The following is an 18778-nucleotide window of genomic DNA, read 5'->3' on the forward strand; positions in this document are numbered from 1 at the left end:
AAATTCCATTTTTTTTTTTTTTTTGCGGGGGGAGGGGAGCATCATGGGATCTGTGTATTGCAGCACGGCCGCCCCCCACCCCCCAGCAAATTACTTCACAGGAAAGGAGAACTCTACACATCAAAGGCATTTCTGAAAGAAAACCTAAGTGTTAATACTTGTGGTTTTGTTACTTTTGGGGAGAGGGATGAAAGGGAGACTATTTTCATTTTACTCCTTTCTGTATAACTTAAGTAATTACTTTTGCGTATGTTATATTCCTTAATAATTTTACTTTGACATCACTTATTATATGTCATCATATTTATACAATATAATCTATCATGTAAATTAAGCTTACAGTTTCCTGTAAATAATTAGACATTTTGGACATGGTCAGTCCCTGCCACCACCTCCTGCCAGGCCTGACCCAGCTCCTCAGCTCACCCAGCTTCATCTTCTTGAGTGTGGAATCCGAGTCGTCTCGGGGCCGCTTGCGGGCATCCTTGCCACTGGGCATGTTTCGGGCAATCTCCACCTGAGGCGTGCCCAGGTCCACCAGGAGGGTGGTGATCTGAGCCTGGAACTCCAAGGACGCTGGGTGCTTTAGCACATTCAACAGGTGCAACTTGAGATTCTTACGCACGCTGCTCACCTGAGATTTGGCCAGCGTTGGGGGCAGATTGGCTGCGAGAAAAGTAGCAAGAGCTTTATGCTGTGGACAGAGCTCATGGGGCCCTGCCCACCTGACTTCCTAAGCCCCACCTTGGGCAGTGGTGGCGGGCATCTCCTAGCAGAGCTCCTTCACTCTCAGATCTACTGTATGGCCTTCCCCCTGTACAAGCTGATATTCCCTTGAGAGGTCTCCCTCAGTATTAGTCAACCTTAAAACAGAAAACCCAGCCTCCTTTTATTAAACATTAAGTCTCATCTCCCTCTACCTGTGGTCTGGAAATTCCAACACACTTGTCCTGTGGAAAGCAATAATCACCTGCAGAATGTTTCAACTGAGCTGCCACAGCAGTGCATTGTTGGTCCCTGACACCAGAGTGACCTTCAAACGTCTTAACAATCACCTTGAGAGGTGAGTCTCCCCTGTTCCACAGCAAAAGAGGATGCCTGCAACTGTGTCTGCCCAGCATCCTTTCCCACTTCCTCAGCCAACAACACTCCCATTTTCCTTTGAGGGAACCATCCCAGCTCCATTCTCAGTCCAAGGGGACAAGAGTCTCAGAGCAAGTAAGAACACTGCAATCCTTTGGCCATTGTGATTGGTTGGGAGATAGGCTCACAATGTCTTCTTGGCCAATCAGAAACAATGAGCCCTTGGACCTCTGTTGGAATGGCTGGGAAGGAGTCATTCTCTTTCCCATGGGGTTGCCAAGTAGATGGGATGGAAGTCTGGAACAACTGGGGGCCATCTTTGCTACCCTAGGGAAGAGACACATAAGAGCCAGGAGAGGGAGAGGGACTCCTGATCTTCACACACTCATGCCTCTGCTCCACACCTTTCAGTTTCACACATGCACAGAAGTAGAGAGACCAGGGTAATGAATCACCATGTAGCCATCAACATTTCCCTGATCTTGGCACGTCTATCCTCCCTGCTTTTTTAGGGGAGACAGGGGAAGAGCTGGAGTATTGTAAAGTACTTAGACACCAGGTCACTTCACCCACACATACCTCAATGTTAAAGCAGCTCTGAACCACGTGTCTGTCATGTGCAATCACTGAAAGATATGTGTCTCATCTAGAGAAGCCTTCCTTATGGCCATAACCTACTAGACTGATGATGATGAAAGCTTTCGGGGCCTGCTGTTTAGCTCACATAAGAGGAGATTGGTCTGTGGACAGGGGAAGTGGGGGAGGGCACCAACCTACCGTGGAGGGTTTCGTAGGCCTGAATCACCTCTGACATGAACATGGGCCTCTGGCGGGCAATATTGGCCAGGGAGCCCAGGGCTGTGGTCAGGTTGATGGAGGAGATAGCGGGGTGCACCATGAACTTGAGCAGCTGCTCCAAGGCTGCCTTGCCTTCTTCCCACAGCACATCTAACGAGGGAGAGAAAAGGACCAGTTAGTAGGCGGCTTTCTCCCTGGCCTCCAGAGAGAGCAGTCTTTGGGACCAAAAGGAGAAAGATCCTCGTACATGGATGGCTGTGACTGGCTAAAAACACTCAGGAGATTTAGTGCGTGATGAGTCTGACTATAATACTATTAATAAAAATCTAGAGATGACGCTCAAAGCATGGGCTTGCAATCCTGACCAAGTAGAAATAATTTAAAATATCCAACTATAAGGAATCTGTCTGAACTACACTAACGTAAAACTTTGAATATGTACACACGTGACAACACACAGATAGAGGACTCAAAATTCTCTGAACCACCAGGGTCCTTGATCCATTCACCAAAAGTGAACTCTGAAACTGTGGCAAATATCTTTCCTGACATTTCTTGTGCAAAAACCTACTGGATGCGACATTATACAAAACAGTGAATAAAATACAGAATGTAATGTAGCCATTCTAATGGAATATTTTGTAACATCTGAACATGATATTGTTTGGGAAAGATGCAACTTAATTTTTGTTGAGTTCAAAACGTGGTCAAACAATATAGAAGAACAGCTAATATCTGTGGAATGCTTACAATGCCAGCCATATAAACTCACCAAAAGCTCATACTAACACCCTAAAGTAGATGCCATAGTAATGACTCCGGATTTACCAATGAAGAAACAGGCTCAGAGAGAATAGGTCGGGTGCTCAATGGCAGAGCAGAGATTCAAACACAAGTCATTACACTTTCATGCCTCTCAGCTGGAAGTATTAAGCATGGCCCTGTTTTCTATAAACAAACCCAACAAACACAAAACTATGAATATACACATATAAATACCTATCTTTGCATAGAAAAGACCTGAGAGGAAACAATACTCTTGGCAGTATTCATCTCTGAGAAGCAGGACTGGGGAAAGACGGAATTTCCCTTCCTACTCCTCCATATTTATTGCTTGACACTAAAACGGGCATGTACTACTTTTATAATTTGCAATCAGAAAAGCTGCAGAACTAGCTGGTATTTACTACTGGGTGCTCACATTCCCATGGAACAGCACTACCAACCTGGAAGGGCACTACTGCCATTTCATTTTACAGAAGGAAGATAAGGTTCAGAAAGAAGTAATTTGCCCAGGCTCACGTGAGGAAGAGGTAACACTGATTTGAATGTGGCATCAGGGCTCTTAAGCACTGTATCAAACTGATTCCAGAAATGAAAAACTACGAAGAAAGGGGGAAAGGGGGAAAGGAGGAGAAGGGAGCCGGTGCAGTGGCAGACCAATGGCACCAGCTGACGGGGCACTCACTGTACTGGATGTAGGGGTGGTCACGAGGGATGCGGTCCAGGCTGATGTCGTGCTCCTGGCGTCGGGGCACCTCCGAGTCAGCCATGCGGGGCGAAAGGGTGACGATGAGGCCCTCCACGAACTTGATGGCATGGGTACGGATGCCGTCGTTGTCAGAGTCCAGCAGCAGGATGATGTCCCCAGCCATGGCCGACACCATATCCCAGCAGGCCTCCTGGAGCTCACTGATCACCCGTGACTTCACCATCCACTGTGTGTGGGCCGGGGAGGGGTGGACAGACAGGCAAATGGGGACAAGACGCCAATCACTGACTCCACCACAGCTCAGAGATCCATCAACGATGATACATACGTTCACTGGGGACACGTTCACCGAGTTACAACTCCGTCCCTGGCCCCGGGCTAGGTGATGCGGGGGACAGGACCCAGGGTGACCAAGCCAGGCCTGGCCCTGCCCTCATAAGGTTCAGAGGTAGTGACAAGGCTGAGTGTTGAAGGCTCAGATCTTAAAGAAGCCAAAGGAACAACAATGCCGACCTCACAAGGTGGTGGCAGAGAGCAAACGGATTTCTTCCTTTTGATAATGTTAATGTACATCACACCACAGTGTGGACCCAGCTGGCCCATTTGATCACAAGACCTGGTTCTTGGGGAACGTCTGCGGAACGCATAAATGGATGGATGGATGCAGGGAAAGAGGGATTAATGGCAACTCCTGGGCTGTTAGAATTTAGAGCCCCTCGTTGTCTGTTCCTAAAGATCAACAGCACATCTTGACCTTGAAAGATGTGATCTGACGCTGGTTTTGAACTCTAAGAGACGAATGAGACCTGTCAGGCTGGGAAGGGAGCTCCTACCTGCAGGGCCACCTTGTAGAGCTGGGTCATGGTGAGGATGGCCTTCTTCACCACATTCACATTCTCATCTCTCAAGAGCATGTTGAGGTTCGCGATCAGTTTCAGCAGCAGCTCAATGTCTCGCTTGCTGGGGATGGAAGAAGAAAGGCAAGGTCAAGGTGGCCTTTGCGCAGGTGATGGGAGCCTGCAGCCTCCAAGGAAAGGGAAATCAGGGCCGATGTGTCAAAAGAACGGAATGCAGGTGGGCACCTGTCGTGTGTGCCAGCATCTGGTACCTTTGGACATAGGTGCACTCGAACACGGTCTAGGTGGGTCCTACGACGCCCACTCTCTCGTACTATTAGGGCCCCACAGTTCACCTAAGAGGCAGCAGTGCCAGACCACTGGTGTGAATCTGAACAAGCACCTTTGTCTCATTTTGAATAGCTCCTACCTGGAGGCTTGTTGTGAAAACTGCAACAATACATGTAAAGCTCTTAGAAGGCTATAAGAAAGCATTCAACAAATATTAGTCATTAATATTTTAAAGCACTCTGCCTTACGTAATCATGAGTCTTATTTACTAATTTTTTTTACCTAAGATGGAGGGCTCTGAAAGTAGGGGATTCTTTACCATCTAAGTACTAGCAGAGTCTCATTTTTTGTTGAAGGAAAGAATGAAAAGGCCTTCAATAAATATTTGTTCAGTGAATGAATAAATTCAAGGCTACACCTAGAGCTCAGAATGTGAATTTTCACATCATGTTACAATCTCAAGTTAAATATTAAGCTAATCCGTTGAAAAATATGAAACTCAACTATCAGCTACATGAAGGCAGAAACAATATCTGTTTTTATCCAGTTCTATTTCTACAGCCTGACACAAATGCCTGGCACACAGCAGTCATGTGATACATATCTGGAACAAAAAGTGTTTTGGCAAACTCAGAAAATGTACCATTGATTGTCCCAGTGATCTATGAAAATTCTGAATCACTATGTTACTTATCTGAAATTAATATATTATAAATCAACTATACCTCAAAAAAATATCACTCTTCTTTTTTGCTTGTTTGGAAAAACAGTTAAAATTTTAAAATCAAAAGTGCTATATATACTGCTGCTGCTGCTAAGTCACTTCAGTTGTGTCCGACTTTGTGCGACCCCATAGACGGCAGCCCACCAGGCTCTCCCATCCCTGGGATTCTCCAGGCAAGAATACTGGAGTGGGTTGCCATTGCCTTCTCCATATGCTTCTCTATATATGCTAACATGTTAAAAAAAGACAAAACTAACATTTATCAGTGTGGAGAGGGAATGGGGGAGGGGCAAGATGGGGTAGGGGGATTAAGAGGTACAAGCTACTACATAAAAAATGGATAAACTTCAAGGATATATTGTACAGCTCAGAGAATATGTCAATATTTTATAATAGTTGAGTGGAATATAATCTATAAAAAATTTGAGTCACTATGTTGTATATCTGAAACTAATATATTATTATAAATCAAGTATACCTCAATTGGAAAAAAAACTCTACCAGTAAAAGATGGGAGACTGAGAATCTGGGCAATGGTGTTATGGACATGGGTTAAAATCCCAGCACTGCCATATACTGGCTGTGTGACCTTAAGAAACTCACTTCACCTCTCTGATTCACAGTTTTCTCTTCAGTTAAATGGGCCAAACAAATAATCCCATGTATGAGGATCGAATAAAAAAGTATTTGGTACAGCAAGGGAAGTGGTTGAAAAATGGTCAGATGTTGTTTACAGCTTGAAGGCAGAGTCGACAGTCCTTACTGATGATGCAGATGTGAAGTGTGGAAGAAGTAGAGGAATAGTGGACGATCCAAGATTTGGACCTTATTAAATATTTGCTGGGGAATCAGAGGGGGAGAATGGGTGTGGGCAGCAGAGGGCAAGACTCTCAGGGCAGGGCCAGGCCAGGAGCCCGAGAGGCTGACTCCAGTAGGGGTGCCCCCACGGATGCCATGCAACACCCCGTACCAAGCCTCCTCGATGAAGCCGATGACAAATTTGCGCACTTCGATGGACTTGTCTGCCTGGAAAGCGATGATCTCCTGCCAGGGTCAAGAAGAAGGTGGGTCAGAGTTGTACGAGGATCACCTCCCTTATCCCCACACCCATACCCTTTCTCTCCTGTTGGCCACTCACATCCAGGAAGTTGTCCAGTAGTGTGGGATCTTTGTTGATTATCAGTTCCTGCACCTGGAAGCAGATCGGGAAAGAGGAGGAGGACACACTTATGAAACCAGAGGCTGGTCAGTACAGACAGGCGTGCGAAGGAGAAACCAGCATGGGGGAGCAGCAGATACGTTCAGTTCAGATTCAGCTCAACTCCCAGCATGGCCTAGGGAAGCGGCTTCCCCTGAGTCTCAGTCTACTCTTCTGTAAAATGGGAACCAGAAACAACAGCTTGTAGGGCTACTGTGAGGCTTCAATAAGAAGATGCTACAAGGCGCAGGTCCTGGTGGACCAGTGAGTATGTGAGAGGTGCCATGGGACTCCTACCTTCCTGAGGCGCATCCAGCAATTCTCTCCACGCTCCTTCTGTTTCTACTCCCCATTCAACTGCCATAATTCAGCAAGCATTTTATCCCAGTGAGAGCCCACTTCCTGAGGCCCTTGTGTAATACCTGCCAGGCTCTTTGGAATAAGCCCTTCCCAAAGACACTCTCACAGAAGCTCAGTGCCTACGAGCCAAGGCACTATTGGTGAACAGCCCTGACAACCACCCCATGAGGGAGGCCCTGTCAGAACCCCACTCACTGCTGAGGTGGCGTTGGCTACCCAAGGCCATGTGCAGAACAAGCAGAACTGGGGTCCCCTGAACTCCATCTGCCTCCTGTTCTGAACCACACTCAGCACTCCCTAAATCCCCATCCTCTTTTGCTTCTGTACCAGCTATTGTGCCCTCTGCTCAAGACACTCTCCCTCTCTCCCTTGGCCTGGTTCTCTCCTTCTCCTCCAGGTCTCAGCTCAGACATCCCTCTTCTAGGAAGTCCTCCTTAACTGCCCGCCATTAGGCTGGGTCAGAAGTCTCTGGGTTCCACATCCCCCTAGGCGCCTCCATCTCAGCCCTGCCCACTCTGGGTCCCCACTGTTGGGTCACCTGTACGTCTTCCCCACTGGACAGGACTCTGGCGGAGAAGAAACTTGAGGATCAAGAGCATAGCATTTGGAGTCTGAATCCAGCATTCAGGTCCTAATTCTGTCAGGTCCTAGCAGAGTGACCTTGGGCTAATTTAAGCTCTGAGACTCTACTTCTTTCTCTGTAAAACAGAGAAGAAATTACCCTGCCTCAGAGAGCTTTTGTGAGAATTAAACGATGGTGTGGCCGAGCAGCGCTGCGTGCCGTATCCCAAACGCTTAGACGTGGATGCTAGTGTTAGTACCAGTGCCCTCTTTTCCGAGGCTCCCATCCCAGCTCCTCTCATCCTGCTTAGCCCGGCGTCACCCTCTTCCCCTCACCTGTTTGAGCACTGTGATCTTTGAGTCGTTGGTGATCAGTGCTGCCTGGTTCAAGAGATCTACCACCTGGAAGGAGGGTGAAAGGCAGGTCAGGCCAGCTCCTACAGCACTCCTGAGATCTTCCAGCTAGGGGTGGGTCACCCTGGAGAGGGCCCAGGCCTCCCTACTCCACACCTCTCTCTGTACTCACTCTCTCTGATGTGGTCATGCCATCGATGCCCGGCCCCTCCTCTTGAGTGAAGAACTGTGATGCCACGCTCCGGCGTGTGACGCTGTCCCCACTGCTGGCTGCCATGGCTGCGGCCCGGTACCTGCTGGAGAGGAGGATGGAGCGAGCTCGGCCATTACTCCACTATCTCTGAAGGGCTCTGTATTCGTGGGGTTGTAATCTGGGGGAGACTGATGTCTCCTGGCTAAGAGGCTGTACCCCGTGGAGAACCAAGCCTCACCTCCAGTACTTTACAGAGAGCAGGCTGACCACAAACACCTGCTGGAGGACTGAACAGATGCACGCAGAGCAGCCGCCTCTCTCTGGTCTCAGTGCCCCTCGTCTCTCCAGTTGGGTCCTCCACACAGTAGGTAAGTACTCAGTACCTCAGAGAAGGCCTAATCAAATAAATTATACTTCTGCCATTTTCTGGAATATTATGACATTGTGTTTCAAAAGAAGTGGGGGATATTTCTGGACATCTCTCTCAAAGGCACACTGGCAAAAATCAAGAAAGAAGAAGGATATCAATTACAGCACTATTCCTAGTAGCAAAAGACTGCTGTCAACCCGAGTCTTCTCAAATAGGGAAACGGGCTGCAGAACTGTGATACATCCACAAAATAAAATACTTCGCAACTATAAAAAGGAATGAGGCAAATCTCTCTGTGTGCTGATAAACAGTGTGCTCCAGCACATATTAAATTAAAAACAAGCAAAGTGAAGGCAATGTTTACTGTATGTTCCCTTTTCACAAAAGAAAGGAAAAATATATGTATTTGTTAAAAACATCAAAAACGAATGGAAGGAAAAACCAAAAAGTAGGAAAGGGAGCAAACAGGAAAAAAAAGGATGGGTCTCAAAGAATTATCATCATGAAAAGATGACAGTGACAGTCTGCTGCCTCACAGAGGAAGGTATACGATTCAACTGAGTTTTGTCAAGTTTGTGTGTGTGTGTACACAGAATGACCTGAGGCAAGAAACAGCTGGGGCTCAGCTGTCTCTTCTGTAAAGCACGGATGGCAACAGTGGTGATCTCCCAGAACTATTCTGAGGATTAGATGAATTAACAGACACAGTAAACATAAGTATAGCTATTTTCACGTGCGGGGAAAGAGATCTGAAGGCTATTGCATAAACTGTTAATAATTTGAGGAGGTGAAAAAGATGCATCTTTTGAAAGAATCATAATATACCGTACATAGCAGTTTATACTCAACAGGTATCTGCTGAATGAATGACTGTCCAACAGCCTCCTTCCTAGCCTCCCTGCTGCCTGTCACCCCCATATCTTGCTTAGAGTCAAAGCCAAGTAAGTCCTCACCAAGGCCGGGCAGACCTTACATGATCCGGCTCTGCTGTTTCTGCTCTTTCTCTTGGCTCTTTCTGCTCCAGTCACTCTGGCCTCCTCGTCATCGCACCAACATACCCCTTCCTCTAAGCCTCTGTGCTTCTCTTCCTGCTACCTGGATTACCCCTCCCTTCAGATACTGCCACAGCTCTCTTCCTCCTCATCTCCTTCAGGTCTCAACTCAGATATCCCAGCAGCGAGGTCTTCTCTGACCATCTGATTTCAAATTTCCATTTACTCTCCCTCACCATCTGTGTTGCTTTGTTTTTCTCCATGGCGTGGATCATTATAAACACACTACATAGTTATAAGCTCCACGAGGGAAGAGGTGTGTGTGTTCACTTTATCCCCAGCATGGAACAGTGCTTGGCACCAAGTGAAGAAGGAGAAGAAGTGAAGTCACTCAGTCGTGTCCAACTCTTTGCAACCCCATGGACCAGGTTCCTCCATCCATGGGATTTTCCAGGCAAGAATACTGGAGTGGGTTGCCATTTCCTTCTTCAGAGATCTTCCCGACACAGGGATTGAACTCAGGTCTCCAGCATTGTAGGCAGACACTTTACCGTCTGAGCCACCAGGGAAGTCATCTAGTAAGTATTCAGTAAAAATCTGCTGAGTGTGACTTCCCTGGTGGTCCACAGTTAAGACTCTGAACTTCCAATGCAGGGGACACAGGTTTGATCCCTGGTAGGAAAATAAGATCGTACATGCCACGCAGTGTGACCAAAAGATTAAAAAAAAAAAATCTTTTGAGTAAATGTCAAATGGCTTCAACAATCACTGGGCTTAGTATCCCTCAGTATGCCCTTTGGCTCTGGGAATGCTTGAAAAATAACAGCTAAATATTTATTGAACATTTAGTATGTCCTGGGCACAATTCTCACACAGTAACTTATTTAAACCTCACAACACCCTGTAGCCCATCAGGGGATTTCCCAGGCAAGAATCCTAGAGTGGGTTGCCATTTCCTCATCCAGGGGATCTTCCCAAGCCAGGGATTAAAGCCGAGTTTCTTGCACTGCAGGCAGACTCTTTGCCACCGAGCCCCAACGGAAGCCCCAGTTCTCATGTTACAGATGTGGATGTTTGAAGTCCAAGGATGTAAAACCACTTGATCAAAGGCTCACAACGATTAAGATGCAGACCCAGCAGCCTGGCTGCAGAACCTAGCCTTCTCAGTCCCACGCGGGACTGCCTCTCTAAAAAGAACTGCTTCCCCTGCCCCCCAGCTCTGTTCATGCAAATTAAAGGTCATGGCCACCCAACAATTCAGTATACTGCTGTTTCCCAGAACACAATGAACGCTTTCATGATGAACTTTTCTTCTCTTTTCATGATGAGAATACACTGAGTCACCCAAACTTTTTACTTGGTGTCCTTCCTCTTCCACATTTTTTTTTTAAATGTATATCCGTATGTCCTTTGGGCTTCCGTTGTGGCTCAGCTGGTAAAGAGTCCACCTGCAACGCGGGAGACCTGGGTTCGATCCCTGGGTTAGGAAGATCCCCTGGAGAAGGGAAAGGCTACCCACTCCAGTATTCTGGTCTGGAGAATTCCATGGACTGTCGCAAAGAGTCGGACACAACTAAGCGACTTTCACTTTCAAGTATTTCCTTTACTTTTGTCAAAAGGAAGCATACGATAAACACTGTTTTCCATTCTGCTTTTCCCTTAATATATGCTGCAGTCCATTCTTTGTCTCTGGTTCCTTTTTTACCCCCTTCCCTCATTCCTTTTTACAATTCCATGATATTTTATTTTCTGAAGGCTATCTGGTTTTTTCCTGCCAGTCTCCCTACTAAAGAACATCTGGGGGTGTCTTGCAGTCTTTTGCTATCACCAATAATCATCGTTTCCCCTTCCGTCTCGCTGTGCTCCTTATAGAGTCCTGCCGCCCCACTCCCACCTGGAGTACGACGACTTCCCTTACATTCACAGAGTGGCCCCCTGAGAATCTTTCATTGATTCAACGAACCTTAACTGGAGTTTTCAGCGCGATTCCGCAGTGCTGGGAACACAGCGGAGACCGACACACACCCAGTCCCTACCCACCATGTGGCTCATGGTCACAGACAGGACTAACAAGCCACACAAATAAAGGTTCAATAACAAGTAAGACCCCCCCCCCCCGTGGCATGAAGGAAAGGAACAGCGACCTATGAGATCCTCCAACAGGCGGATTTCGGGACGGAGGGCGGGAAAGGAGGGCTTCGCAGAGGAAGTGACGTTGGTGCCAAGATCCGAAAGATGAATGGGAGTCAGCCAGGCGGAATGAGTAAAAGGATGTTGCAGACAGAGGGGACGGCATGTGCAAAAAGCCTGAGGCGGGAAAGCGTATGGCGAGTTTGAGGAAATCGAAAGGCCAGTGCAGCTGCGCGAAAAGAGGGACAGCAAATTGGCAGAGCTGAGGCCGGGGAGCGCGGACGCGCCTTGGCGGCCACGTTGGAACTTTGCCCTGAGGGTACTGAGGAGCCACGGAAAGGTCCAAAAGCTGGGAAGAAACTGGGGTCCCGAGCGTCACTGCTCCCTTCTCCTCTCAGTGTCCTCACTGGCCCCGACAGCGCCCCTACCCTTTCAGAGTCCTTCCTCCCTTCGTCCCTGGCCCCCACGCTGCTCGCCCCCCGCTCACCGCGGCTCCGGCTTCCGTCCCCCTCGCGCCCCCTCAGCAGCGCCTCTTCACAGACACCGCCGCCATCTTCCGCTCGCCGCCGTGACACTACGCAATCACTGCATTCGGCGGGTCGCTGGGAAATGGAGTCCACTCTGTACCAGCGCCTCCGCCCCTGCCGCGCGAGCGGCCCTCCGCCCTCTCCTTCTGCGAAGCCCGGGCAGCCCTTCATTTCCGTCTTTCGGGCGCCATGCTCTTGGGAAATGTAGTCCTGTGACAGGGGGGCGGGACGGAAGGGGGGCTGGAGGCTTCTGGGAAATGGAGTTCACGAAGACTCTGGTTCCCTGGACGGCTGGTGTTAGATTGAACAGAGTCGGATAGGCGAAGCTCCTAGGTCTTGCAGGTTATCTCCAGTCTCAGCGGGATATGAGCAGAGGCCCCGATCCCCTCCACCTTTTGTCCTGGCCATTTACACAATCTGGAGCACTTCCAGTTATCAGACGCTCAGTCTTCCAGTCCGTCCAAAGGGAAATGTGGTTTCGAGGGTCTCCTACCGGTCCTTATAGTAATAGTAACACAACGGGACCTCTGGAGACCACTCGGCTCTGAGCCCCCTTTCCACTCCAACAAGTCTTGCTGGCTGTTCGCCTGCTCCAGTTGAGATGATGAAAACCCTAAGTAGAAGGGACCTAGAGTTCTGCCCTCGAGGCTTTTAGAATGAGCAATTGTTTCCCAGTTATAGCTCCCTCACTCTTCAGCCGTCCCCAGCTCTCTCGTCCCCAGGCTGCGGATCCCGGCGCCTGAGGTCTCTCTCCTCGCAATCCCGCAGGGGGCGCCCCAATCCGGGCGCACCGCCCTCGGGGAGGCGGGAGGGGAGCCTAGGGCGGGCGAGGGCGGGGGTGTCCCGGCTATAAAGCGTGGCCGCCTCCCGCGGCGCCCGGGACGACTGGGACCCTGGGCGGTCGGACGGACGGGCGCGGGTCGGAACTCGGGCAGTGCCGGCCGAGAGATCCGAAACTCTCGGTTCTCCCCGGGCCGGAGAGGGGGTGGGTGGGGGCGCAGGCCCGGGGGATGCTGGGCTCGGTGAAGATGGAGGCCCACGACCTGGCCGAGTGGAGCTACTACCCGGAGGCGGGCGAGGTGTGTCCTCGGGGATGGCGGAGCGGGAATTGGCGGGGGAGGGGGGGGCGGGCAGGAATCAGGGTGCGGGGTTAAATGGGGGTAAGGACCTGGGTGTGGACTCAAACGGTGGCCCCAAATAGACCTGGGAGCGGGGAAACTGGACACACGGAGACCAGGTGTAAGGAGTCAGAGACGGGGGACAATGCATGGGAGCGCGGTTTAGGCAGACTTGTCGGAGTGAGGGCTTAAATGGGAGTAAGGAAGATTCTGCCAAGGGTCAAGTCATAGCTCATACGTGAGGGCTGAGTGTCAGGGACCCAAAGTAAAAGGAATTAAAATGAATAAACCAAAGATAGGAATCAGAGCTGAGGGATTAGGCAACGGAGTTCAAAATTAGGGGGAAATATAGTGAATGAGAGATGGGAGAGGGAGGTCACCATTAAGAGAAGTCTGAGCTGAGAGCTCAGGGTTAGAATTTAGTGTTAAAGATGGGGGTCTGGGGTAGATGTAAGAATTGGGGTTCTGGGATAAGGATTGGGGTTGAGTTCTATTTTAAAGTTAGAAATAGGGGTAGGTGCTCAAGGATAAGAGATGAAGGTGGTCAGAGATGAAGCTTGGTTTGGGGAGTGTGAAATAACAGGTGATTTAAGAGCTGGGGCTCAGATAGATAAGGAGCCAGATGCAGTCAAAGTCGGGATCCTGAGAGCAGGGGGTAGGGGCAACAGCATTGGCAGCAGAGGGGGTCAGTCTCCACCTAGCAGGTCCCTACTATTGACCCTCACCCCTCCCAGCTGAACTTCACGGGTCTAAGTGTTATTAGAGAAACCCTCAGCAGGGATTCTCCTTGCTGGAGTCTGGAGAGTTTCAGATTTCGCCCACCCCCGACCCACCCCACCTTCCACTGATCTCCACAAACTGCTAATGTACTCACCAGTCCCATCTCGGACAGGACAAGACTTCCCTGGAATAAGAGGCAGAGAACAATAATTCGCTTGCCCTAGCTGATGGAGAGTCCTCCCCCAGGTCTAACTTGCATTCCTCTTGCTGCAAGGACTCCGTCTTAGCCTGCTTGCTCTCTAGTCAACATTATGAAGTGGAGGCGGGACAGGGTCCTAGCCAGAAGGTTATGGGGATCTGGATACTTGGGTTTCTAACCTGTATGGGGACTGTGGGCCTGAGGTGGGATGTGGGACTGCAAGGATTAAGTTCTCCAAAGACACTAAGATCTGGGGTTTTCATGGGCCCCAGCGTGCCTGAGTTCTGGGTCTGGGGTTTGAGCTGTAGGGTGGGACTCCTGGATACCCAGGCCTGCGAGGCTTGGCAAGGTGCCCAGGAGGGGCCAGTCCTGGGGCTGTGGAGGTGTGAGGTGCACGTGGGGTGGGGCAGGGAAGGGGTTGGGAGTGTTGAGAGGTGGAGGCAATGTCGGTTCTAGGGTGGGGAAGGCAGAGACCAGGTTGGTGGTGGAGGCTCCCAGGTGGTAGGAGAATCTCAGCTGAACGAACGCCTTGCATAGTTCAGATCCTGGGGGTGTGCTCTAAGGATACCAACTACAAATCAGTGTTTTGGAGGTATATCTTAAAAAGTAAATTGTGGGGCTCTAGGCGGAAGGAGTCATTATTTGGGGCACAGCCTGAAGCTTAGGGGACAAGGTGTGTGGAAACTGTCTCTGAAATTGAGGGACAGTCTAGAGATAGTCAGCATTTGGGGGCATATTTTGGAAGAGATGACATGTAGGGGGCTGGAAATGGACGTACTGTGTGAGGGTCTCCTCAACCTTCCCATCAACAAAACCACCTCCTCCACCTGGGTCAGAACAATGAGAGGAGAAACTTCTGCACTCACTCAGCAACTGAGCACTGGGGGGAACCCCACACTGCTTCTTGCCCACCACACCCTTCTGCTGGGGTCATGGCACCCCCCTCCACCAGGCTGACTCTTTGTCTGGAGGGAAATTGGAAAGTTATAGTCCTCAGGCATCACCCCCAGACGCCCAGTTCTCACAAATCAGCTGGTCCAACTGCTCCCCCTCCCCCCATTTTCTAGATGGAGAACCTAAAGCCTCTCGGAGTGTAGGGGCCACCTGAGGTCCTAGGCTGGGACCAGGATCAGAAACTAGCTTCTGGCTTCACACCGCCTCCCTGCGCTCCCTGTCACACCCTCCTCCAGAGACAATAAGGAAATGAAAGGGGAGAAATTCCAGCCTCCTGGGGTGGGGGTGCAGGTCCCCTCAGGGCTTTCCCCCCCAGTCTCAGCCCCGCCCTCGCAGGGGAGATCCGGTTCAGACCCGGACACTGGGGGTTCATCCCAGCCCCGAGGCATGTGAAAGCTGACGGTGGATTAGGGCAGCTGGAGGCTTGAGGTCAGACCTCAAGGAGGACTTCCGTGTGGGTGGGGAGCCAGAAAAGAAGGGCTCTGGGGTCCCAGTCTGTCTTCCTCTGTGATACAAGAGTCTGACTGAGCTGGAGAAGCGTCAGGGGTCATAGAGGGATTCAGGAACTCTCTGTGGATCCCCCTGAGTTCCAACACCTCCCCTCTCTCTGAAGGACCCTCTTCCCTTACTTTTGGGGAGGGACCAGAGCCAGCCAACCACAGGGGAGACCAGTGCATGGGGGAGGGGAATAGCTGTGGCTCCAATTTCAATGTGAGACTTCTAGAGAGATGGTGGTGCCCAGGGAAGGGGCAGAGAGATGCAAAGATGTACTGAAGGAGGAAGAAAGAGAGGGGTGGGTGGGAAAGGAGAGGGGTAATCAGAGAGAGTTCCAAGGACTGGAGAAAGAGGTGTGAGAGAGATGGGCAGGGGCAGAGGAAGAGAGAGATGGGGGCTGTGAGTGTCTTTTTGTGCGAAAAGAAAGGCAGGGAGGGAGAGAAAGAGATGGAGGAGAGAGAGACAGATAAAGGGAGAGAGCCTGGGGGCAGGGGGAGAGACAGAGGAGGGAGGGAAGAGAGGGAAGGAGTGTAGAGGTACCGAGACAGGGAAGGAGATGAACAGACACATATAATGCCAACAGGGAGAGTCAAAGAGACATAAGAAGAAAGAGCTAAAAAAAAAAAAAAGAAAGAAAGAGCTACCTGGATAGACACGTGAAAAAAGACAAGGGAGAGTTTCTCTACTGGAATGCAGACCTGGGGTTGGTTACCACCTCTCTGGCTCCTTGAGTGATCCTGGCAGTTCCTTCTCTCTGGGCCTTGGTCTGTGCAGACACTTAAGTGACAGGGTGGGTGAGATGGGACACACTGACTCAGTGGTGGTTCCCATCAGAGCTAGAGCAGCACCCCCAGTGCCATGAGACCCACCCCACCCCCCGGGACAGGAAGCAGGACAGACAGATGGAATATTGCCAGAGAATGAATGGAAGGCTGGATGAAATGCTCACAGAATGAGAAGTCCCCATCCACCAAGCTTTGTACTTTCCTTACTTATCTTGTTCACTTCCTGCTAGACTGACAGCTCCCTGAGAGCAGGCGTTTCCGAGTCTTGGTCACTGCTTTTATAGCTGGATCCAGAACACCCGTGTGGAGCCAGACTGCCTGGATTCAGGATCCCAGTTCTCCTCCTTCCTTGCTGTGCGACTCCTGGACAATCTCTCTGGGGCCTCAGCTTGCTCAGCTGAAAAATGGGTGTCATGATAGCACTTCCCCCATAGTGTGGTCACAAGGATGAGAGCAGAACTTTCCTGGGAAGTGCCTGGAGTAGTGCCTGGCACACAGTAGGTGGTCAGTTGAATATTTGAGAGATGAGATAGTTACTTACAAAGACATAGCAACGTCTACCTTATTTCACTGAGCTAAGATGCGCATTTTCCCCCCATTTGAACCTTTCTGAAAATGGAATGGGTTTTACAGTCAGTGGTGTCTGGAGATTATAACTGACAATGTTTTTTTCCATTCTTATTGACACTTAAAATACTACTGAAGCTTAGATTTGATGACATTTAATAAACAGATGACGTATATTAGGTGGAAATATGTGATTTCTGATTTTCAGGTGCTTTGACTTATAAAGCTATAATTTTATAACCTAAAAGATGGATAGAAAGTACACACGTAGATTCCATTATTAGATAAATCAGCAGTTATCAATTTTTTTTCTTTTTGGTCTCAGGACCTCGTCACACTCTTAAAATTATTGAGGACCCCAAACAGCTTTTATTGATCAGGGTTATATTGGTTGTTACCACATTCAAAGTGAAAACTGAGACATTTTAAAAATAGGCATTCATTCATTTAAAAATAGCAACAATGTGTTAGTGTAAGCAGTGTGTATTTTTATTAAAATAACTGTATTTCAGAACATTGAAGGAGAGGAGGGGCACAGTGACATTTTTGCCTGTCTCTTTAGTGTCTGGTTCAGTAGAAGCCAGCTCGATTTTCCTAGCTGCTCCTACCTTTGGTCTGTTGCAATATTCCATGTCATGTGGACGCTGGAAAACTCCACTGTACGCTCGTGAGAGTAACCAAGTGAAAAAGGTTAGTCATATCTTAGCATTATATGAAAATGGTTTGACCTCGCTGGTCCCCCCAAAAGAGTCTCAGACAACTCCCCAGGGTGTCCTGGACCACACTTTGAGAACCACTTAAAGCCTGTGCACTCCAGGACATGAGATGTGGGAGATGGGGAGAGGGGTACGTGAAGAGGGGGCAGAGAGAGACTTGAAGAGACAGCCATTTACAGAGGCAGGTAAAGATGGAAGAACAAGAGGCACAGATAGAGGGACCCAGAATGGGTCCAGCCACGCTTTACTTACTAACAGAGTAGAGACTCACCACTTGCCATCTCTCCTTCTCTCCCTGTAGGTCTATTCTCCAGTGACCCCAGTACCCACCATGGCCCCCCTCAACTCCTACATGACCCTGAACCCGCTGAGCTCTCCCTACCCCCCAGGGGGGCTGCCTGCCTCTCCGCTGCCCACTGGACCCCTGGCGCCCCCAGCCCCCACAGCGCCCCTGGGGCCCACCTTCCCAGGGCTGGGTGCCAGCACTGGTGGAGGCAGCAGCTCAGGGTATGGGGGCCCGGGCCCGGGGCTGGTCCACGGGAAGGAGATGCCGAAAGGGTACCGGCGGCCCCTGGCCCACGCCAAGCCGCCCTACTCCTACATCTCGCTCATCACCATGGCCATCCAGCAGGCGCCGGGCAAGATGCTTACCCTGAGCGAGATCTACCAGTGGATCATGGACCTCTTCCCGTACTATCGCGAGAACCAGCAGCGCTGGCAGAACTCCATCCGCCACTCGCTGTCTTTCAACGACTGCTTCGTCAAGGTGGCGCGCTCCCCGGACAAGCCGGGCAAGGGTTCCTACTGGGCTCTGCACCCCAGCTCAGGTAACATGTTTGAGAACGGCTGCTACCTACGCCGCCAGAAGCGCTTCAAGCTGGAGGAGAAGGTGAAGAAAGGGGGCGGCGGGAGCTCGGCCTCCAGGAACAGTGCGGGGTCGGCCTCCGCGGCCACCGCCCCTGCCGCCACTGTGGCCTCCACGCCGCAGCCGCAGCCCCCGCCCCCTGAGCCGGAGGCCCAGGGTGGGGACGAGGTGGGGGCTCTGGACTGTGGCTCACCCGCTGCTCCCTCCACACCCTACTTCACTGGCCTGGAGCTCCCAGGGGAGCTAAAGCTGGATGCGCCCTACAACTTCAATCACCCTTTCTCCATCAACAACCTGATGTCGGAACAGTCGCCAGCACCCCCCAAACTGGACGTGGGATTTGGGGGCTACGGGGCAGAGGGTGGGGAGCCTGGGGTCTACTACCAGGGCCTCTATTCCCGCTCTCTGCTTAACGCATCCTAGCAGGGGTGGGGTGGGAGCGTGCTGGGT

At 50.4% G+C, this 18778-nt stretch overlaps 2 protein-coding genes across 5 annotated transcripts in view; one reads left to right on the forward strand and one right to left on the reverse strand.

Moving 5' to 3' along the window:
* SYMPK (symplekin) overlaps positions 1-12072 on the reverse strand; it is a 33495-nt gene extending 21423 nt beyond the window's left edge. The window contains exons 1-10 of one of the 4 annotated variants that reach the window (XM_010852625.1): positions 11870-12072; positions 8129-8285; positions 7870-7990; positions 7680-7745; positions 6363-6416; positions 6195-6268; positions 4207-4333; positions 3350-3599; positions 1861-2031; positions 427-666 (exon numbers count right to left, since the gene is read on the reverse strand). In XM_010852625.1, the coding sequence (XP_010850927.1) occupies positions 427-666; positions 1861-2031; positions 3350-3599; positions 4207-4333; positions 6195-6268; positions 6363-6416; positions 7680-7745; positions 7870-7974 (1087 nt within the window). In that variant the 5' untranslated portion in view covers positions 7975-7990; positions 8129-8285; positions 11870-12072. Of the gene's footprint in view, positions 1-426; positions 667-1860; positions 2032-3349; positions 3600-4206; positions 4334-6194; positions 6269-6362; positions 6417-7679; positions 7746-7869; positions 7994-8128; positions 8286-11215; positions 11337-11869 lie in introns of those variants that run through there. The other 3 variants (XM_010852624.1, XM_010852626.1, XM_010852627.1) reach the window with 3 other exon arrangements.
* Positions 12073-12790: 718 nt separating this feature from the next.
* The window catches only part of FOXA3 (forkhead box A3), a 7318-nt gene continuing 1330 nt past the window's right edge, over positions 12791-18778 (forward strand). Inside the window, exons 1-2 of the mRNA XM_010852628.1 lie at positions 12791-12988; positions 17765-18775. Of these exons, the coding sequence (XP_010850930.1) occupies positions 12920-12988; positions 17765-18751 (1056 nt within the window). The 5' untranslated portion in view covers positions 12791-12919 and the 3' untranslated portion in view covers positions 18752-18775. The remainder of the gene's footprint in view (positions 12989-17764; positions 18776-18778) is intronic.

The sequence above is a fragment of the Bison bison genome, unplaced genomic scaffold (genome assembly GCF_000754665.1).
Source record: "Bison bison bison isolate TAMUID 2011002044 unplaced genomic scaffold, Bison_UMD1.0 scf7180017864313, whole genome shotgun sequence".
NCBI classification, from domain to species: domain Eukaryota; kingdom Metazoa; phylum Chordata; class Mammalia; order Artiodactyla; family Bovidae; genus Bison; species Bison bison.